Source organism: Notolabrus celidotus, chromosome 9 (genome assembly GCF_009762535.1).
Source record: "Notolabrus celidotus isolate fNotCel1 chromosome 9, fNotCel1.pri, whole genome shotgun sequence".
Lineage (NCBI taxonomy): Eukaryota > Metazoa > Chordata > Actinopteri > Labriformes > Labridae > Notolabrus > Notolabrus celidotus.
In genome coordinates this window covers 3,003,948-3,022,732 of record NC_048280.1, presented here as the reverse complement: position 1 = coordinate 3,022,732, position 18,785 = coordinate 3,003,948, and the positions used below count along the sequence as shown (strand labels likewise).

The following is an 18,785-nucleotide window of genomic DNA, read 5'->3' as shown; positions in this document are numbered from 1 at the left end:
AGGCATCAGTATCATTTTCAGCCTGTTTCTCAGCCAGTTCAAAACTCCTCACAGGACCTTTAAAAGTGGATTTAAGTAAAAAAACAAAAAGCCCTTTTTTATCAGTGATATCAAATCTAATCACAGCGACTTATGATGAACCCTCCTGCCCTCAGGTCCCTTCAAACAGCGTCCACAACAATTCTCTGCTTCATGAACTCTGGCTATGTCTGACAGATTCATCACAAAGTGGATTTTTTTCCATCAAAGGTCACGTTACCAATGTCAGCGTTGTATCCCTGTCATGAAATGAGAAGCGATGATACAGTTTGGACAGTATGTGCATGCATGGGCACACATTTTTATTTCTGTCTACTCTCATGTCGCGTTCAAACCAAGCATGAACAACAGCTTAATTTGTGCGCATACGTATAAGATAATCTGACCTCCTCACTCACTTTCCTCAGAGTGAGCTTCTTTTTTTATTCCTGTTCCAATAAAAAGTAGGGGGGGGATTATTCAAATAATCGTCGAATAGATGCCAATGATTATCGAATAGTATTTTGTCTTGAAATGCCCATCCCTACTCCAGATGAATGAACATGTTGCAGGTCTGTAAGTCCCATCTCACATCACTGGAGTAACTGCACACTGATTGGCTTTTGCAGCGCCAATTATTCGCGATTTAGAGAGCATTTGGATTTTGCGCCATTAGCGTGTATAATTTGCTTCATTCAAGACTACAAAGAACACAGGAAGAAAGGAAAAGACCAAGCGGCAACCACTGGTCTTAAAATATGAAGCCCATGCGGAAGTGTTAAAAACTGCAATTCCTCGAGCGTCCACTAGAGGCTGGCTGCAGAAACACCAGAAACCACATACACACCCATTCAAAGAAGACGATCTTTATAGCAGAAATAAACATGTTTACAACCTGGTTCAAAAAAACGTTTGGGTCTGAATAGCTAATTTCTCTATCGGCACACACTGTATGGGGGGTGAATTGGTTTCGAAGATATCAAGATTACGAGTTCTCCTCAATGAGAGGCACAGCTGAATTGATTGACAGGTGGTTACCCTGTAGCTCTTAGCAAGGAGACTAAAGGCCCACCTTTGTACCTCACACTGGCTCGGACGAAGTTATATTGAGTTCAGCATTTCCAATACGGCACCCGCCGACGATCGGCTTCAATACAAAGCTCCAGACTCAGATGGGTGACGTCACGGATACTACGTCCATGACACGCTCGCTGACATCAGTCTGATTAGCTGCGCCTGTATGCTTAGCTGGTAGGTGCTAGCTCAAAATGTAAGTACTTTAGTGATGTTTTAATACCCTTTGATTCCCATAAAGTTCAGATTACTCTTGACTCGATTGGGAGTTTTTTTAAACGTGAGATGTGCCGTATGAAAGCACAGTTTTTTCGTTATTTTCCAACATGGCGGCAGCGGGAAGCAGGAAGACACTGCAGCAGCTTAAATACAGTGTGCCAAGAGGGACAAAAATGTCAAAAATAGAGCTAAAACAAAACACTAAAAACACTTTTATATCCGCCAATTCATAGACCAATATAAATTTAAACAATTGATCTTTTTAGATTTAGCAATACTGAGAATAAGTAGCAGATTGAAGGCCCTGTTGTTGTTGTTGTTTTTAGCTGAAGTGGGCTTTAAGACGCAGGAAATGATGATCATATGGAAGCCGAGAAGAAGATTGATATATATATTTAAGCATTTAAGACAAGCTTAAGAATGAGTGTCTTAAAAATGCCCCCTTTAGGTCCTCACACTGTGTTCATGCAGCCTGCGATGGTTTAAGATCATAATGAGAGGCCGTGCAGCGTCTCAGCTCGTATCTATTATTCATCAGACTTCACTTCACTCAGCTGCGTTGTTTCACCGCAGCATGCAGGCCTCTTTAGCAGCCTTTGGGAAGATGCTCGCTCACTAATGACGCTAACACGAAGCGTGGGGCTGCAAAGGAACAGCTCTGAACGTCTAATGGATTCATTCGTGAAAGAGGAGAGGAGCCGAGGAGGAAGATGGAGAAGGGAGAGAGAGGAGAAAAATGTCAATTAGAGGGATGACGGAGCAGATAGAGGAGAGAGAGGGAGGGAGAGGAAGTGTTTCTGTCCTCCATCCTCAGCGTGAGCTCAGGCCTGCTGGGTGTGTTGCCTTCTTCCTCCCTCCTCCCTCCTCCCTCCTCCCCCCTTCATCATGCTCCTCCAGCAGCTCAACATCGCCCTCTGTGGCCGAGAGGCGTCACTGCACCCAGCTCAGGTATCAGCGGTGGGCTGGCCTTAGGGTGACAAACAGCTTGCGCAACAGAGTCGACGTCACCCACGCTTCTGTCTGTCACACACTGCACTGGATCTAGGAACACACACTCACACACACACACACAGAGGAGGAAATACACACATGTAGTGACTCAGTAGCAGAAGAAGTGCAGAAAAGGCTTCTCCTCTTCCTCGCTGGTGTCTCTCCTGACGCAGTGCCTTCAGGTTTAGTTTGTGTCTCAGTGTTTGTCCGTGTGTGTGTTTGTCCGTGTGTGTGTGTGTGTTTCGGTATGTGTGTGTTTGCCTGTCAGGGCAATGTCTAACAGTGGCATGGTTGTCCGTGATAAGGGCTGTGGGAGTCATGATGGGGCACTTTTCTGCCTGTCCATACTCGTGGTTTCTGCTCTAAGCTTCATGTTTGTTCAATCTAAAGATTGAGGCGTCTCATATCAACCATAACATCTATATTTTCTTTGTTTTTAAGATCATGCTATGGTGTTTTTTGCCTTTTACAACAGGACAGGTGAAGAGAGACAGCAGGTTAGTCCTACATCAAAAAGCAAAGGCTGGGAGTTGACCTCAACCAGCTGAGCTAGATTGTTTTTGAGGCTTTTTCAGGCCTTTAAACGAGGAGCAGGAGAGTGACCAGAGAGTGGGGGATGACTTGCAACTAAAAGCCTTTAATGGGAGTTTAAATCCTGATGGAAACGATACATTACATCTCCAGTTGTTTCCACTTTGCAATGAGTCTTAATGTCTGAACTCAGTCTGCATTATTCTTCATGTTTCAACATCAACATTTCGTTTATTTAGAGCCAGAAGTGATCACATTTGGTGACTTTAAGAGTGACGTGCTGCAACTGATCTTTCCTTTTTGAGGATTATAGGGCTGGGCAATAAATCAATAACAATAATAATCGTGATATAATTTTTCTCAGTATAAATATAACAGATGTTCAATAAAAATGTGATATAAATAAACCTGTAATTACACCTCCCCAACCACTTTAAAGGGGGGCGCTAATGAGTCTTAAACGCTAGTTGCAACCCAACATTAAACAGAAGAAGAAGACGGCATTGAACAGCCAATCATGTCGCAGGGTGAGAGGTAGGCGGGGCTTAAAGACGTTTGGAGCTGAATGTAAACACAGCTGAAATGAGCGACAGGGACACAGAAGGAAACTCAAAACCCAGCAGCTCAAAGCAGAGTCGTTAGTCTGACACTGAGTCCACTCTGAGTTAACTACTAACTCAATACACTTCATTAAATAAACTGTCAGGATGTGGGTAAAGGAAGAACAAAGAGACCTTTTATTTTATTTTATTTAACCTTTATTTAACCGGGTAAGTCATTCAGAACAAATTCTTATTTACAGTGACGACCTGGCAAGAGACAGTAATGAAACAAACACAAGACAACTTCTGCTGTGCATTTCTAACTTAACTGAACAACTTAACACTGAATAACCGTGATGCATTCACTGCACTGTGGGAAACAACATCACTCTGCCTGTAACTCTCAGTAATCTTAAAGGTGAGAGCACAACTCAAAACACGACTCTACTAAACACAAAAATCTCATTTTACACAAATGACCTGCTTCCTGTTAGCACCGTGAAATATGATGGATTCAAGAAGTTCATCAGAAAACTAAATCCAGATACAAACAAACTGTCTTCAACTTTCACTCAGGAGCAAAAATCTGACTTTAAATTTAAATGAAATAATGATTTGATATTTATCGTGATAATTATCAATATCGACTGATAGGAAATATTTTATCGTGAAAACATAATTTTCAATATCGCCCAGCTCTATTATAAAGTTCCTAGTTTATAAAGAGATACGCTGGACTTACTTTAGGGGTGGTTATGGAGTGTATAAATGTTAGTGTTGGCTTTAATTGTCCTACTGTAGTTAATTGGTGCAGCTGATTGGAGCAAATTGGCAACTGAGCATGTGCACTGCAATGAGGGCAATGGCTGGCTGTTTTCTCACCGCCTACTATACAAGCAGTATGTACTGTTCCTGAATCATACGACATCTGGGTAGTTTTGGCATACTGCAGATTTTGCTCTTGTTCAAATACTACATACTGAATTCAGGCCAAATCAGTACGTACTGCTAGTATAGGAGGAGGTTGATCTGAGCAGGACGAGGAGCGGCAGATTTTCTGACTGTAGTTTTTTTTTCATAGTTGGATCTTTTAAGTGAAATTAAAGCATCCTTCTTTTGCTAACAAGTTCACAGAGACTAGGGAAGTGATTTTTGTTTGTTAGCTGAAGATATTTTGAATACATTCTCAGTTTGTCCCCTTTCATTTTTGGAATCCATGCACGTAAACATGGCGTCCTGCAGAAGTGTCAAAGAAGAATATTTTAATAATGGAATCTGTCACAAGTTGAAGTTCTGATTGTCTGCAGTAAGTCTTTCTGGAATCTTCATCGTTCTCTTTTCTCCCTCAGGTGGTCTCTCGACTTCCTCGGACAGCCGCCCGGCGGTGGTCCGCTACAGAAAAGACCAGCGCCCCACCACCCTCCCCATCCAGCCCTTCACCTTCCACCACCAGTTCGCCTCCAAGCCTCCTCAGCCCAAGCCCCTGCTGCCCATCCTGACCGGCTACCTCTCCGGGATGCAGGCTCAATCCAGCTCCGGCTCCGGCTCTGGATCGGACTCTGGGGGTCCCGTCGGGGAGGACGGTGAGGATGCAGCTGAAAACCTGCACAGGTTCCAGGGGACTCTCTCTGCAGCCGCGCCTCCTCCCGGCTCAGTTCGACCCTCGCCTCTCGGAAGCTACTCCCCGGTTCGACTTCAGGGTACGACCAGCTCCGGGACCTGCTCCACCTGCTCCCCGAGCCCCCAGCCGTCACACAGTCTCTCCTGCCCGCTCTCTGCAGGACTCGGCCCCCTGCACACCCCACCCACGGGGAAGCAGGGAGGGGGTTCAGGGCCGTCTACACCTCCACCTCCGTCTCTGGGGATGAAGAGAGGCGGGGTTCCTCCGATGCTGCCGGCTGTGCAGGGACACTGTTTCCATCGAGGAGCTCTGCCTGCTCTCCAGGGGGACACTCTGAGTCCACTGGGCTACATGGACTCTGGAAACCACATGGAGGGAGCCAAAGGAGCTGGATCAAGGTCACACAATGGTAGGTCCAACAATCCTGTAGATGATCTAAATCAGGGTTCAAAAGTCCGTCAGAGAGTTCATGATGATTTATGTTGAGTGCACATATTAGCAGGAATCAAACAGAGACAACCAAAGCTGGTCTTCTTTCCTGTTCTTCTCTTTTTTTATAATTTCTTTTTTACTTTCTTGCGACTCTCCATCTCTTAATGGATGCTCGGACTCCAATATTTCACCGTTTCAGGATGCAATGTGTAAGTTCAAAGGCATACTGACCCGGGACTATATGAAAAACATGACCGAGTGTGTCCTGAGAAGAACGCTTTTTATAGATTGAGGATCTCAAGAGGTGAAATCCTCAATCCGTGGGATCGTTTTAAGGTTCTTTAAGGTGACAGATGAAGGTGGTGAAGGTGTTTCTGTCCTTTTCAAAGACGCTAAGCTCTTCTTCTCTTTCTCCTCTCCCTTCATGCATGAACGTCACTCTTCCTCTGTCCTCCCTCCTCCGTTTTTCTTTCCTCCATCTTTTAACCCCGTCCATCATAACCCCGACTCCTCCCCCTCCCCCCCAAACAGCACACCACCTCTCTCCGCAGGCGCTCAAATGGAGAGAGTACCGCCGCCGAAACCCTCTGGGATTGGAGAGGGTCTCTGGTGGACACTCTGCAGCGGGATCAGGTGCCCTCTGTGGAAGCCTGGAATCTCGAAGGGGCGGGGGACCGAGACCTGCCCGACGGAACGTGTTCGATTTCCCCGCAGCCCTCTCCGGCAGCGCGCTGGCACGGCTCAACGGTGCTCATAGTTTTCTGAAAGAAGTCCAACTTAATGCAGGACGATGGAGAATGTGGACTACTTAAAGTTCTTGAAGTCCAAAGCATGCATTCTCATCTGTGTGTTTGTGTGTTTGTGTGTGTGTGTGTGTGTGTGTGTCACAGGAATGGGTCAGTCGGCGAAGCTACAGCAGAGCTACAGCGACTTCCTCCCCGATTATTTCTCCCTGACGGAGAAGCCACCGGAGGAGTTCTGCCTCTCCCCCGACGCCTCCACCTCCTCCTCCTCCTCCTGCTCTTCGTCACAGTCACACATCTCTGTGGATATGACGCAGAAGAGAGGTGAGCAGATGTGTGTGTGTAGACTGATGGTGGTCCAGTTTGAAGTCCTGCATCAGATTCAGTTTCAAAGTGAAGGTTATGTTTCCTTCCTCAGATTTTGTGACTAAACTTTATTAACCAGTAAAACACGTACTGCACCTTTAATGCTGCACCGTTTCAGACCTACAGGCCGAGGAGTTCAGACACAGAGGTTACGTGTTAGTCTGAAACTCTGTCTGCTCTTACTTCACTTTGAATGAGGTCTCAGTTTTAGACCTTGTGACCACAATGATCCTTTCTGTGTAGCTTTCAGAGGAGGCTGATAACACACATATATATATATATATATATATATATATATCTATAGAGAGCAACGTGATGTTGTCTCACTAAATGTTGATGCTTTCAGCTCCCTGCAGAGGAGCATAGAGCAGGCAAACAAACCTTAAAGGTGACATATCATGCAAAATCAACTTTTTAATGGTTCTCTACCTGAAATATGTGTCCCTGTCTACAAACCCCCCGAGAATGAAAAGAATCCATTCTGCCCCTGTTCTGATTTCTCCACCTTTCTGTAAATGTGTGCTGAAACCAGCCGTTTCAGTTTTCAGTGTCTTTCATACGTCACAACGCCATCCGGTCTGTAACAGGAAGTCAGAGCTCGGAGCTTGTTCAGCACATAGACTGTATAAAATACAACTCAACCCCTCCTTCTTTTTCATTCCCTGCACACATGTGTGCTAACAAGGAGCTTAGGAGGGAGGCATGCTAGTTGTAGGCTGTCTTAATAAACACAAAGGTCGGTTTTACTCCCCACGTCTGCAGGTTTGAAGATCTAGTGGAGGATTTCATGGAAAAGTGCTAGCGCTAGTTAGCATAGCCACATAGCTACATGTTAGTAGCTGTGTACCAAGACACACGTCGACATACTGATAAATAAAACAACAAGAAACACTAAATCTGTGACCAATGGTTCAGAAAGGTCCTGCTGCAGGCGCCTCTCCGTCAGGATCAGATTCTGGATCAGATTCAGAGGGTTGAAGTAAAGTGGTCTGTGAGCAGCCGTGTATATTCAGCCAACATGTAAACATTAGATCAACATGCTGGAGAGCCGAGGCCACATCCACTTCCTGAGGGGGCGTGGTCAGAGAGCTCATTCTCATTTAAAGGCACAGACACAGAAAACAGACTGTTCTGAGGAGGGCTGAAAAAGAGGAGTTTTCAGGCAGACCAAAATCTGATTTCAAGTGTTTTTTTGAGCATAAACTTTCAAGACATGTTTTGGGGACCACTTAGACCAATATATGTTGATGAAAAGAGCGTGATATGTCACCTTTAATGATGGGGAATATTATAAAGGAATAAAAACATGAAGTGAATAGAACAGCTGATGAAGTTCTTCTTTATTTCTCTTAGGTTTGGTGAAAGCCGTGAACACAGCCGTGGATCTGATCGTGGCACACTTCGGCACCAGTCGAGACCCGGATGTAAAGGTAATGGCCCCCATCACACCATGACGATTTAGCCAGCTTATGCAAGCACATAAAAAAATTGGCGAGTACGCTTCTGTACGTCGCATAAGTTATAGGTAAGCTTTGTATAAGTTAAGAGCATGCTGAAGCACGCTGGTATACGTCATATTGAGGCTAGTAAGTCATATGCAGCCTATGCAGTAAGTTATGCAATCGTTAACACACGTTCACACACATAGAGCTGTGTGTGTGTGAGTAACCTTGCAGCCCTCACTCAGTATCAGATAGCATCCATCCAATCCAATCCATAATCCATGAGTATTTCTGATCTATACGATCTTTAAACAATCAGGAGTCCGTATCTGATGTTTCATTTTGAAACTGGCAGATGCTGTATGCGATCCTCATGCCTGACTTCCTGTCCAGGTTGTCCTTTTCTGTGCAGATTGATGCGTGCTGTAGGTCTGCTGCGATGCTGCTCAAAGCCTATCTCGCCCTGTAATCACTAGAGCATTGATTAGAATGGGAACACATTGGCTGCGACGTGCGCGGTGCAGCCGTGAAGCAACGCTGCACATCCTGTGTAAATTGGGGGTTACACTCTGACATCTAAATGCCTGTGCTGGTTCCTCATTGCTTTGTTCAAGTGTTCATATGTCTGCTTAACCAAAATCACCTGTGATTGTTTGCATCCAGGTAGTAGAGAATTACAGCATAAAGCAGACACAATTGACCGAAGCTACAGCCCCAGCTAGTGGCCCATGGCTTCATTACAGCTTACACTCAGCACTTGACCTACATTTCAGGCCTTTACAAAAATACAAATATTAACATTTTGTTCAACCAGCTGGTATTTCTGGTGCTGACTTTTAAGACTAAACGTGTAGGATTGGAAGCACTTCTGAAGTCTCCCTATTCAGCGCTCTTAAACTCCAGAGTCGTGGATGCTTCTTGTGGATGAAGCAAGATCACAGATGAAGCTAAACAAACCTTAAACAGCAGCTAGTTTTCAGCTCTGTGTTTGTAGATGACATGACGCACTCAGTTGTGAGAGAGGACAGCTGCTTCATTCTTAGTCTTACTTCAGTTTGTTCCTTGTTAATGATTGAACAAATAAAATCTTGTTTCAGTTTTCATTCTTGATTTTTTTTGTTCCTTTTCCCAGAATCTCCCTCCGTCAGTCACACCGTGTTTGTTTATGAAATGAACCGAAACTGTCCCATAAACATGTTTACAGCTTGATCTGGTCACTGGAGGACTCTGAACTCTCACGCAGCTTCAGCCTGGACGGGGATTTCTGTCTCTTGTTTATCTTCACACAGAGATGATAAGAGTCATAAAGAGAGATAGAAGAGGGTATTTCACAGATGAGAAATTCAAACAAAGATCACGTGTTTACTTTCTCTTTCATTATTGTGTTTACGATAACAGAAAGATGGGCTTTCATGTAAACAGACAAACTCATCTTCTCTCTATGTCCTGGTGTTCCCCCCCTGCAGGCTAAACTCGGGAACAGCTGGGTGAGTCCAAACGTGGGTCACCTCATCCTGAAGTACCTGTGCCCGGCCCTGCACAAGATCCTGCAGGACGGTCTGAAGGCCTACGTGCTGGACCTGATCATCGGACAGCGGCGCTGTCAGCCCTGGAGCCTGGTGGAGGCCTCCACCCAGCTCGGTGAGGACAGTTCATAGAGGTCTATGCAGGGTTTTACAGGAAGTTCATTTCACTATTATCTCTGAGCTTCAAGACGTTCCTCCACTGTGATGAGTTCAGAAACATCAGAGACATATTAATCATTATTGATTTCTCCGTTTCACTACACTTGACCGAAACTCAAGACAATATCAAGACCTTTAAAAAGACATCAATGTTGCATAGTTGTCAGAAACATGGTGTTTTTAAGGAGGACACTTCAGAGCTGAAAAAGTGCTGGTTCATCCAAAAAGAAAGTCTTATAATCCCAGGTTAAACCATTGAAGATGGTTGCAAAACATTTCTTGAATCATCTGGGACTGAAAGCCCTTGTGAGGAGTTTTTAGCTGCTTATGAAACAGACTGAAGTTAACACTTCTGTGACCTACGAAAGGACATAAGACGATCAGCAACAAGGTTGATAGGACAGCTGGAGAGAGACAGGAAAGTGGGGAGTAGAGAGAGCGGGAGGAAGACACAGCAAATGGTTGAGGCCTGGCCTTCAACGAGGACTACAGCCTCTGGTTTCTTGGACGCTTGCTTAAACAGCTAGGCCAAACCAACCGCACCTCATATCACAATATTTAATGCTTTTAATATCAGCAAGGAGATTGGTGTCAGACCAGACGGTAAAGAAACAGTCTTTAAAACATCTTTATTGTTTCCTGTCACCATGGGAAAAACGGAGGCAAGACCCATGTGCAGAAAGATACGATTTTAATAAGGAAAGAAGGAAAAGTAAAAGAAACTGAATCCAAAAGGAAACACAGAGAACACAATGAAGACGTACAATGATTAGGGATGCACCAATCCGATCCTGGTATCGGATATCGGCTAGATCGGACTCAAAAAGCTAGATCGGATATCAGTGACAAGGGGCCGATACATATGGCGGATCTCTTCATCTCAGTTCTATGCTTTTCTGTGTTTACAACAGCCATGTGCGTCTCCTACGTCATCAGTGCCAGCCGGTCTGTGCATGTTTGCCCGGTGGAGCATGATGGAGGATAAATACAGAGGCTCTGCAGTTTAGCTGCATGTCACGCTTCTTTTGCTAACAACTCCATGGGAAACTTGCAACATGTGTGGTGCTAATGTTTCGACGGATGGCAGTCGTGCTGAAAAATATAATGGAAGCCCAAAGGAAGAAGGTTATGTCAGCTATAGCTTACTGCAAAGAAGGAAGAAACCTTCTAATAATGGATTCAAAGTGTGAAAAAACGGACAGGTTATTGGATTTAATTGTTCTGGATCCTTGAAATGAAGGGATTCCAGCCTCTGGTTTAGCACTTGGAACCCAGGTACAGTTCACCATCAAGTTATAAAAGCCTGAAGTTGCCAAAACATGATTCTATCTTCACATTAAGGAATAGAGATTGTTAAATCAATACCAGGATTGGGTCGGCTAGTATCAGTATCGGCAGATACCAAAGCCCAGGTATCGATATCGGTATCGGGGACTAAAAAGTAGGATCGGTGCATCCCTAACAATGATCCAACACAGGACAGGGGAACAGGAAGTAAATAAACAGAGCAGTTAACACAGGTGGGAACACAGGACATAGGTGAAAATAACCAGGTTCATCAAAAAGGAGGGGGACACACAGGAAGTAAAGTATACTGGAAACACAGGGGTCAAGAACTTCAAAATAAAACAGGAAACACAAGACAAGACAAGACTAAGAAACACAAGAGACATGGATCACTAATAACATGATGACAAAGGATAACTAATACAGAACACAGACAAGGGAGGAAACAAGGTGTGAAACAAGTTTAATCTGAAACTCTCATGACAGTTTCCAAACTAAAAATTCACATGGAGTGATATATTCAGCTTTTAAAGAACTTACACGTGTACAGGACAAGATCAGCAGAGAGGAAGTGGCACCGCTTCCTCCACAGGGGGCGCCAGAATCAAGGTGACATCCAGGTGACATGTTTGTGTTTCTGTCGTCCTCAGGCCCGTCCACTCGTGTCCTCAACAGCCTGTTCTCCAAGGTCAGCCAGTTCTCTGAGCTCACCAGCCACAGCATGAGACTCAACGCCTTCATCTTCGGACTCCTCAAGTAAGACTTCTCCCTGTCTCCGCTCCTCTTTAAGATCAGTGTTTGATGTCAGACCTGAGTCCACGCTGAAGGGAAGAGTCGGTGTGGAGTTAAAAAGCTGATGTTTGATTTGTGCTTCTTCTTTTCTTTCAGTCTGAAGTCTTTGGAGTTCTGGTTCAATCATCTCTACACACATGAAGGTAAGACTCACTCAGAGCATCATTTACCCGTCTCTAGGTACCCAAAGGTTATCAGATGATGTGCATGAAGTCTCTGAAACCCTTCCTGTGTCTCCTCAGATATCATAGCAGCACACTACAACCCGTGGGGTTTCCTGCCCCTGTCCCAAGGGGTGTGTCAGCCCCTCTTTGAGGAGCTCCTCCTCCTCCTGCAGCCTCTGTCGCTCCTCCCCTTCGACCTGGACCTCCTCTTCGAACCGCACCTCCTCCAGAGAGGCGAGGAGCACCTCCGCCGCAAAGAGCAGCTGTGCTCCGCCGGCCAGACAGTCGACCAATCAACGCGCTCCACCTTCCAGCTCATGAGAGGATGGAGCGCCACGGTGAGCGAGATGGTGCGAGACTCGAGCTCGGAGGTGAAGAAGGAGAGAGGGCTGCTGAGGCGGGAGGGGACGTGGCCGAGGATGGAGGGAGTCGGGGCGAGGAGAGAGGGAGGAGGAGCCAGTTTGAGGGCAAGGAAGGAGGGGGGGTCATCTGAGAGCGTGATGAGCGGGCGTGTGAGCAGGCAGACGGCGGCGGATGTAGGGTTTCTCTGGAAGGACAGGGGGGTCGGGGGGCAGAGAGTCAAGGGGGTAGGACAGGAGAGTCAAGAAGGAGGCGAGGAGAGTGACAGAAGGAAGGAGAAGGATACAGCGGAGGAGGGACGTCAGCGGCAGGAGAGACAGGCGGGGTGGTGGTACCAGCTCATGCAGTCCTCTCAGGTCTACATCGACCAATCAACAGAGGGGTCAAAGTTCATCAAGACCGAGAAGAGGAAGAAGTCATCGGAGAGACGGAACGGCCAGCTCCCGCCCACCAGAGAGGGAGTGGTGGAGGGGGCGGAGTCAAACCCAGAAGGGGAGGGCTTCAGGAGCAGGAAGAGTAGCAGCAGCTCCAGCGGGGACTCGGCCGGATCCAGAGGGAGGCCGTCCTGGATGGGGAGTCCACCAGAGTCCGTTCTCACCCAAGACAAAGAGACTAAACCTCAGAAGGGACTTGCAGGGACAGGGGCCCCTGCTGCAGCCTCAGAGGAGAGCCCCTCACAGGGACAGGGAATGCGCTGGGGGAGGCTCTTTGGATCCAGTCTTGGTTCTCCTTCCAGAGGGGAGGGGGTCGAGCAGAGGGCCAAAACTCAAACAACAAGGTCAGTTACAGTCCGAGTCTTTGTTGTGTATCAATACGCCGCAGAAAATAGTCCCTGAAAAATGCAGAATTTGCAGCAACTTTTGCTGAAACTTAACCTGGGTGGTTCCTTTTTGGGAGTCAGAGGTCAAATAGGTGACCTCTGACCTTGTTACAGCTTCCTCTTGTTCCCTGCACCTGGTCCTGGCTTTACACCCTGCATGTTGTTGAAGCACTGATGGAGATAGCCTTATCTGTAAACTTCAAAACTGTCCTGTGTTTTTCTTCTCCAGACCGCCGTCAGGCTGGCTCTCTCTGGACAGATCTGTTCTGGGTCTCGTGGCTCAGACTATCGGAGCAGGGAGTGTTAAGAAGGCGGATTCTCCCGTCACGTCAACTCACACTCAAGCTGCACCACCACCGAGGTCAGCCCAGCCTACTGAAGCCAGACACAAGGCTCCTTGGTAAGTTGAGTGTAACAGAGCAGGTCTAGACCGTACTCTATGTTTTAATATGAACAAAGACCCAACATCAAGACAGGATCAGATCCAGTCCCATCTTACAGACAGGACTCAGTCTGATCCCATCTTAATCCACCATGAGCAGAGCACTTTGCAGCATTTAGCAAGTTACAGTGGCAAGGACAAACTTCCTTTAACAGGCAGAAACCTCCAGCAGGACCAGATTCATGATAGACCCACATCTGCTGAGACCGTGTTGGAGAGAGGGATAGAGAGAGAGAGAGAGAGAGGACCCTACGAGACAAGGGAGCTCAGGGACTCCAGAGAGGTCTATGGTTAGTAACTTTAATGTGACAGGGAGAGTTAAAGTAAGAGACAGGCAGAGAGAGTGGATCCTAGAGTGTCAGTTCCCCTGGCAGTCTAAGCCTATAGCAGCATATCTAAGACCTGGTCCAAGCCTGGTCCAGCTCTAACTATAAGCTTTATCAAAAAGGAAAGTTTGAAGCCTACTCTTAAAAGTAGAGAGGGTGTCTGCCTCCCGGACCCTGACTGGTAGATGATTCCAAAGGAGAGGGGCCTGATAACTGAAGGCTCGACCTCCCGTACTACTTTTAGAGACTTTGAGTGAGCAGGCCTGCATGTTGGGAGCGTAGTGTTCTAGAGGGGTAATAGGACACTATGAGGTCTTAAAGATATGAAGGTGTCTGATCTTTGTAGGATCCTGTACTCACGTTAACCCCTTACATCCTCCGTCTCTCCTCAGTGAAGTCCGAGCTCTGTGTCACCACATAGCGACGGAGCCCGGCCAGCTGAGCTTCAACAAGGGCGACGTCCTGCAGGTCCTGAGCAAGGCCGACCCGGACTGGCTGCTCTGCTCCCTGGGCTCCACACAAGGTTTAGTCCCCATCATCTACGTGACCCTGAACAGCCTGGAGGAGAGCCAGGAGGCCGCCCGACTCGAGGAGTGCTGAGCCGCAGACGTGACGATTCTCAAACACTGTAGAAAACACGAAGCGAACGGAGACGATGTACAGACACATGCAAAGGGAAGCATGCAGGCTCACACCCACTTCAAGGAGACACCCAGACACGTATGCATGCATACATCCAAAAAAACCAAAAGACCAGAAACCAACCCAAAGACTCCAAAAACACACCTGACGCTGTGTCGCTTAACTCTGTGACCGTCCCGGCTAAATCCATCGATCTCTGCTTTCAGCTTCACGACAGAGGGGTGCAACTTTAACGTTAGATAGAGACACCACGCCTCGCCGCACTTTGCTTTACTGTCTGTACTCTCACCGAGCTGTGCCACGCTCTGAACTCAGTCCGCAGTTTTTCCCCTCACAGGAAAGAAAACTTTAAGATCCATGAGTGCTTCGGTTTCAGAGCTGTGATTCAGTTATTATTCAAAGAGTTGAAAACCTCACAGGACTTGGTTACAGTGGCTGACAAACCTGAGTAGCATTTATGCAAAATATGGAGTTTATAACCGCTTCCATCCCCTCCGTTCGTCTTCATGGAGTGCCCTCTTTGATTTAAAGCAAAATACTCACCTGAGTCTGGACTGACTGGACGCCTCTCTCTTGGGTAAGGATGGGAAGCTGACGTGTTGATGTTCTAATGCTTTGTTTTAGCTTGAAGGTCATCAAAAAGGAGGGAATCTGATAGATTAGCATCATTTCACAGCAACTTGGAGGACAAGGCTGAAACAATCTGTAGAGTTAAAACAACATTCCTTATATCTTGTTTCGCTTCTGTAAGATGAGACACACATAATGACATTTAATCAGTTCCTTAACTTGCATCCAGAAGTCTTTCGTTCTGTAGTTTTGGCTTGGAGTCGGTTGAATGCTAACATTAGCATTTAAAGGGACAGTGTGTAAGTAATTAGCAGCATTCAGCAGAACAGAGTTGCTATAAATGGAGTATAATATTCTTAAGTTTGCTTTATATATACATAAATACATATACAAATGATCAGTCAACTACTGTTGCATGGTAGCTGATGTTAGCATCTAGCCAACCTCTAGCTACTTTACCGTTTCTTGGTATCACAGGACAATAATTCCAGGCTAACATGCATTAGCCAGTGTTTGATTTAAAGCTAATGTGCGCTCTCATTTAAACTGAAAAGACGAAACTATACATTTAATTTCACGTTTAGCTACAGCTAATAAGATAGCTAGTTTTAGCACTGAACCCTAATCTTACAAACTAAACTAGCTAGGCAGTAATATCTTGTTTTACCATCAAATAGTTACTTAAGCTAGCTTAAAGTAGCTGTTATCTTGATAATCAATTTCGTAACGTTAACAGTCGACCAATTTCTTGCTAACGTTACCCTTAGCGAAGAAGTTGTCTCTTGTTATCGGTTATTTTAGCCGCAAAGACGTGACTTTCAGCTTTATAATTTTCATCCTTTATTTTAACATGCGCTAACGTACGCTAGGCTTGAATTCAAACATTAGCTTTTGTCTTTCAGTTTAGACGAGCGCTAACACTAGCTTTCAGTCAAACTCTTGCTAGCTTGAGCGTTAGCTTGAAATTTGTGTCGTGTGTTGTTGAAATGTCAAATTGGAAATCGTATTTAAATCTAAAAAAAAAACATTAGATGACATGTTACCTTCTGTTAGACGACAACGGTAACACTGCTAACGTTACAGTTAGCTAGGAGAATGTATCTTGTTACACTATCAGAACATTCAAGCTAGCTAAGATTGACAGCTAAGCTAAGCAAGTATAAAATATGTTGTTTTAAATAAAAAAGAGACGTTATCTCACTTATGCAAAACAGTGCAGTAGCTAGAAAATGGCTGAATGTTAGCATTAGCGCTAGTCTAATAGAAGCTAACGGGTTATCAGGAGTGTTGTTTCACCTTGTAGTACGGTGTGATGTCACTCTAGATTCACCTGTTTGGAAAGTGACGACTCCAGAAGCAGTGAATTCATCATCATTTATCAGATTCTCTCCGTTTCTTTGATTTGAGAGGACGATAACGGTGACCATTTGAACATTTAGCGTACGTAGAGTCGCCTGAAAGTGTCTATTTCCCCTCCAATCCTTCATTTTAAAAAGGATCCTTCACACTCTAGTGACTGCACATGTTCATCTGACCTGCTGGTTCATTCTGTAAATGCATTTCTGACGTCGAGTCCGCCTAAACTGGGAGAGGATGTCCAATGAAAGCAAAACGTAGCCGTGGAGACGTGTGCCGGTGGCTCTTTGAGAATGTGTCGGAAACTCTACGCTAACGAAATCATCGCCGATGTAATAGTTTGTGTGGCGTTTAGAGGAGATAACGTCTTTGCCTTAAAGTGCTTTTAGGAACAAAGGGAGGCCTGCGATCTGATATTCGTCCTGATGTTATATTTTGTATTTTGCGATTTCCTCGGCAGAGATTCTTTAAAGATAACGTGACGACACAGAGGTGATGTAAAGCCGATATTTTTGATGATTTAAAGGGAAACGAGCGTTAGCAGCAAAATGAGTCGACGAGAACTTAAAGCATAGAGTTATCCAGGAGAGACGACGAGTGTGTACAGACGCCCAATAAGATATGACACAGTATAAAGTAAATGTACATTTATTACATAAATGAATGCTCGTGTAGTTTTTGAGATACCTGTTGTTTTTTTTTGTACAGTTTGTACAGTCATTTAATTTCTGCAGAAACAATTTAATACTTAATTTCATTGAACTGTAAATATATTTAATTCTTCAATGATTCTGTTCTGCCTCAGAGGTTTACGTATGAATGTTATTAGTGCATTAAATGTCGGATACAGGAAGCAGGAGGGAGCCGTAGAGTCAGTGCTAACACGCAGTTTGCTCTTCATTGACATCCTGATGGCACAGAGAGACGTGGAGGCTCAGAGGTCAGAGGTCAGAGGTCAAGGCAGATTCACTTTTGTTTTTTTAGCGTTTGAAGAGCTGAGATGTTGTGCTTTAAAGTGCTTCACTGGTATGAGTGATAAAGAGAGGCAGATCTCTCTCTCTCTCTCTCTCTCTCTCTCTCTCTCTCTCTCTCTCTCTCTCTCTCTCCTCCAGCTGCCTCCTCTCTGCCTGTAAATACCTTCAGCATCAGTGACACTGCTCTCCTCTCTGCGTCCAGGCTCTATGATGTAAACGTACGACATTATCAAACTGCTATGGATGTTAAATAACAAAGTGCTCATGTGATCACAAACTGAAATGACTCCTGTGTCTTCTGTCCTCACTACACCTTCATTTGTTTATCATGAAACACTCCTGTAGGCGTCTGTTTTAGTCACATTTAAAAGGTTGTCTTTAGAAGCTAATGTTCAATTACCTTCTCAGGAAACAAAATACTACACGTCCTCCTGAATGATGAAGACTAAAGATATTAGAAGATGTACATGGCTGTGTGGTGAAAAAAATCAATACAACAAGGTAGAGACATATTTTGATCTGTATCAATTCACGGCCACCAACTGATTATTATCATCCATCCATCCCTTAACTTGACCTTGTATCCTGTTTATGTAAGGGTTAGGATTAGGATTAGGAGGCAGGGTACACTCGAACGGTCACCAACTATCACAGGGCTTACATAAAGAGACAGACAACCATTCACGCACACACTCACACCTACGGGCAATTTAGAGTCACCAATGAATCTGCCGAGCATGTTTTTTTGACTGTTTGAAGAAGCTGGAGTACCCGGAGAGAACCCATGCATGCACAGGGAGAACATCCAAACTCCACACAGGAAGGCACCTGCCTGACCGGGGACTTCAACACCTTGTTGCTGTGAGGCAACAGAGCTACCCACTACACCACCATGCAGCCCACCGATTATTTTGCAATAACTGCAAATATGAAACAAAGTCTTTAGTTCTAGAGAAATAAAATTGCTTGTTTTGTCCACCTGGTGGTGCTGTTTAGTTTAGTTTTTTTACAGAAGTCAGCAGAGCTGAAGAAGAAGCTGAGGTTGCTCCACCAAAGAAAGAAACAAGGTAAGCATCATCTGTCACTAAATCAAACATGGACTTATTTGGGATTATTTGACAAGGAGTGCTGCATACTAAGGAAAGACTCACCACCCAGAGAAAGTCCAAGGCTGAATCTCAAAGTCCTCTCTCAACCCTAAGCCCTTCTTGACTGAATTGACGTCACCTGGGCAGGAGGCTGGAAGGGCTCAAAACTGTAAAACTGGACAGTATCCCTGACTTTGAGGCGTGTTCACGCTCAGGCTGTCCCACTGTCAGACTTCAAGAACCTGAGGGATCACTCTCATATCTTTTGAGCCCTTTGTGCACCCTTTCTATTAGTGGGCAT

The 18,785-nt window shown here is 45.3% G+C and overlaps 1 protein-coding gene across 2 annotated transcripts in view; it reads left to right on the top strand.

Moving 5' to 3' along the window:
* The window catches only part of rusc2 (RUN and SH3 domain containing 2), a 63,594-nt gene extending 45,915 nt beyond the window's left edge, over positions 1 to 17,679 (top strand). Inside the window, exons 4-13 of one of the 2 annotated variants that reach the window (XR_004632382.1) lie at positions 4,724 to 5,404; positions 6,318 to 6,494; positions 7,890 to 7,966; positions 9,445 to 9,619; positions 11,601 to 11,706; positions 11,839 to 11,885; positions 11,985 to 13,044; positions 13,316 to 13,486; positions 14,247 to 15,073; positions 17,535 to 17,679. Coding sequence is in view for 1 of the 2 variants with exons in the window: in XM_034691665.1 (XP_034547556.1) it covers positions 4,724 to 5,404; positions 6,318 to 6,494; positions 7,890 to 7,966; positions 9,445 to 9,619; positions 11,601 to 11,706; positions 11,839 to 11,885; positions 11,985 to 13,044; positions 13,316 to 13,486; positions 14,247 to 14,454 (2,702 nt within the window). In the remaining variant the exon portion in view is untranslated. Of the gene's footprint in view, positions 1 to 4,723; positions 5,405 to 6,317; positions 6,495 to 7,889; positions 7,967 to 9,444; positions 9,620 to 11,600; positions 11,707 to 11,838; positions 11,886 to 11,984; positions 13,045 to 13,315; positions 13,487 to 14,246 lie in introns of both variants that reach the window. The other variant, XM_034691665.1, reaches the window with a different exon arrangement.
* The last annotated feature ends 1,106 nt before the right edge of the window (positions 17,680 to 18,785 follow it).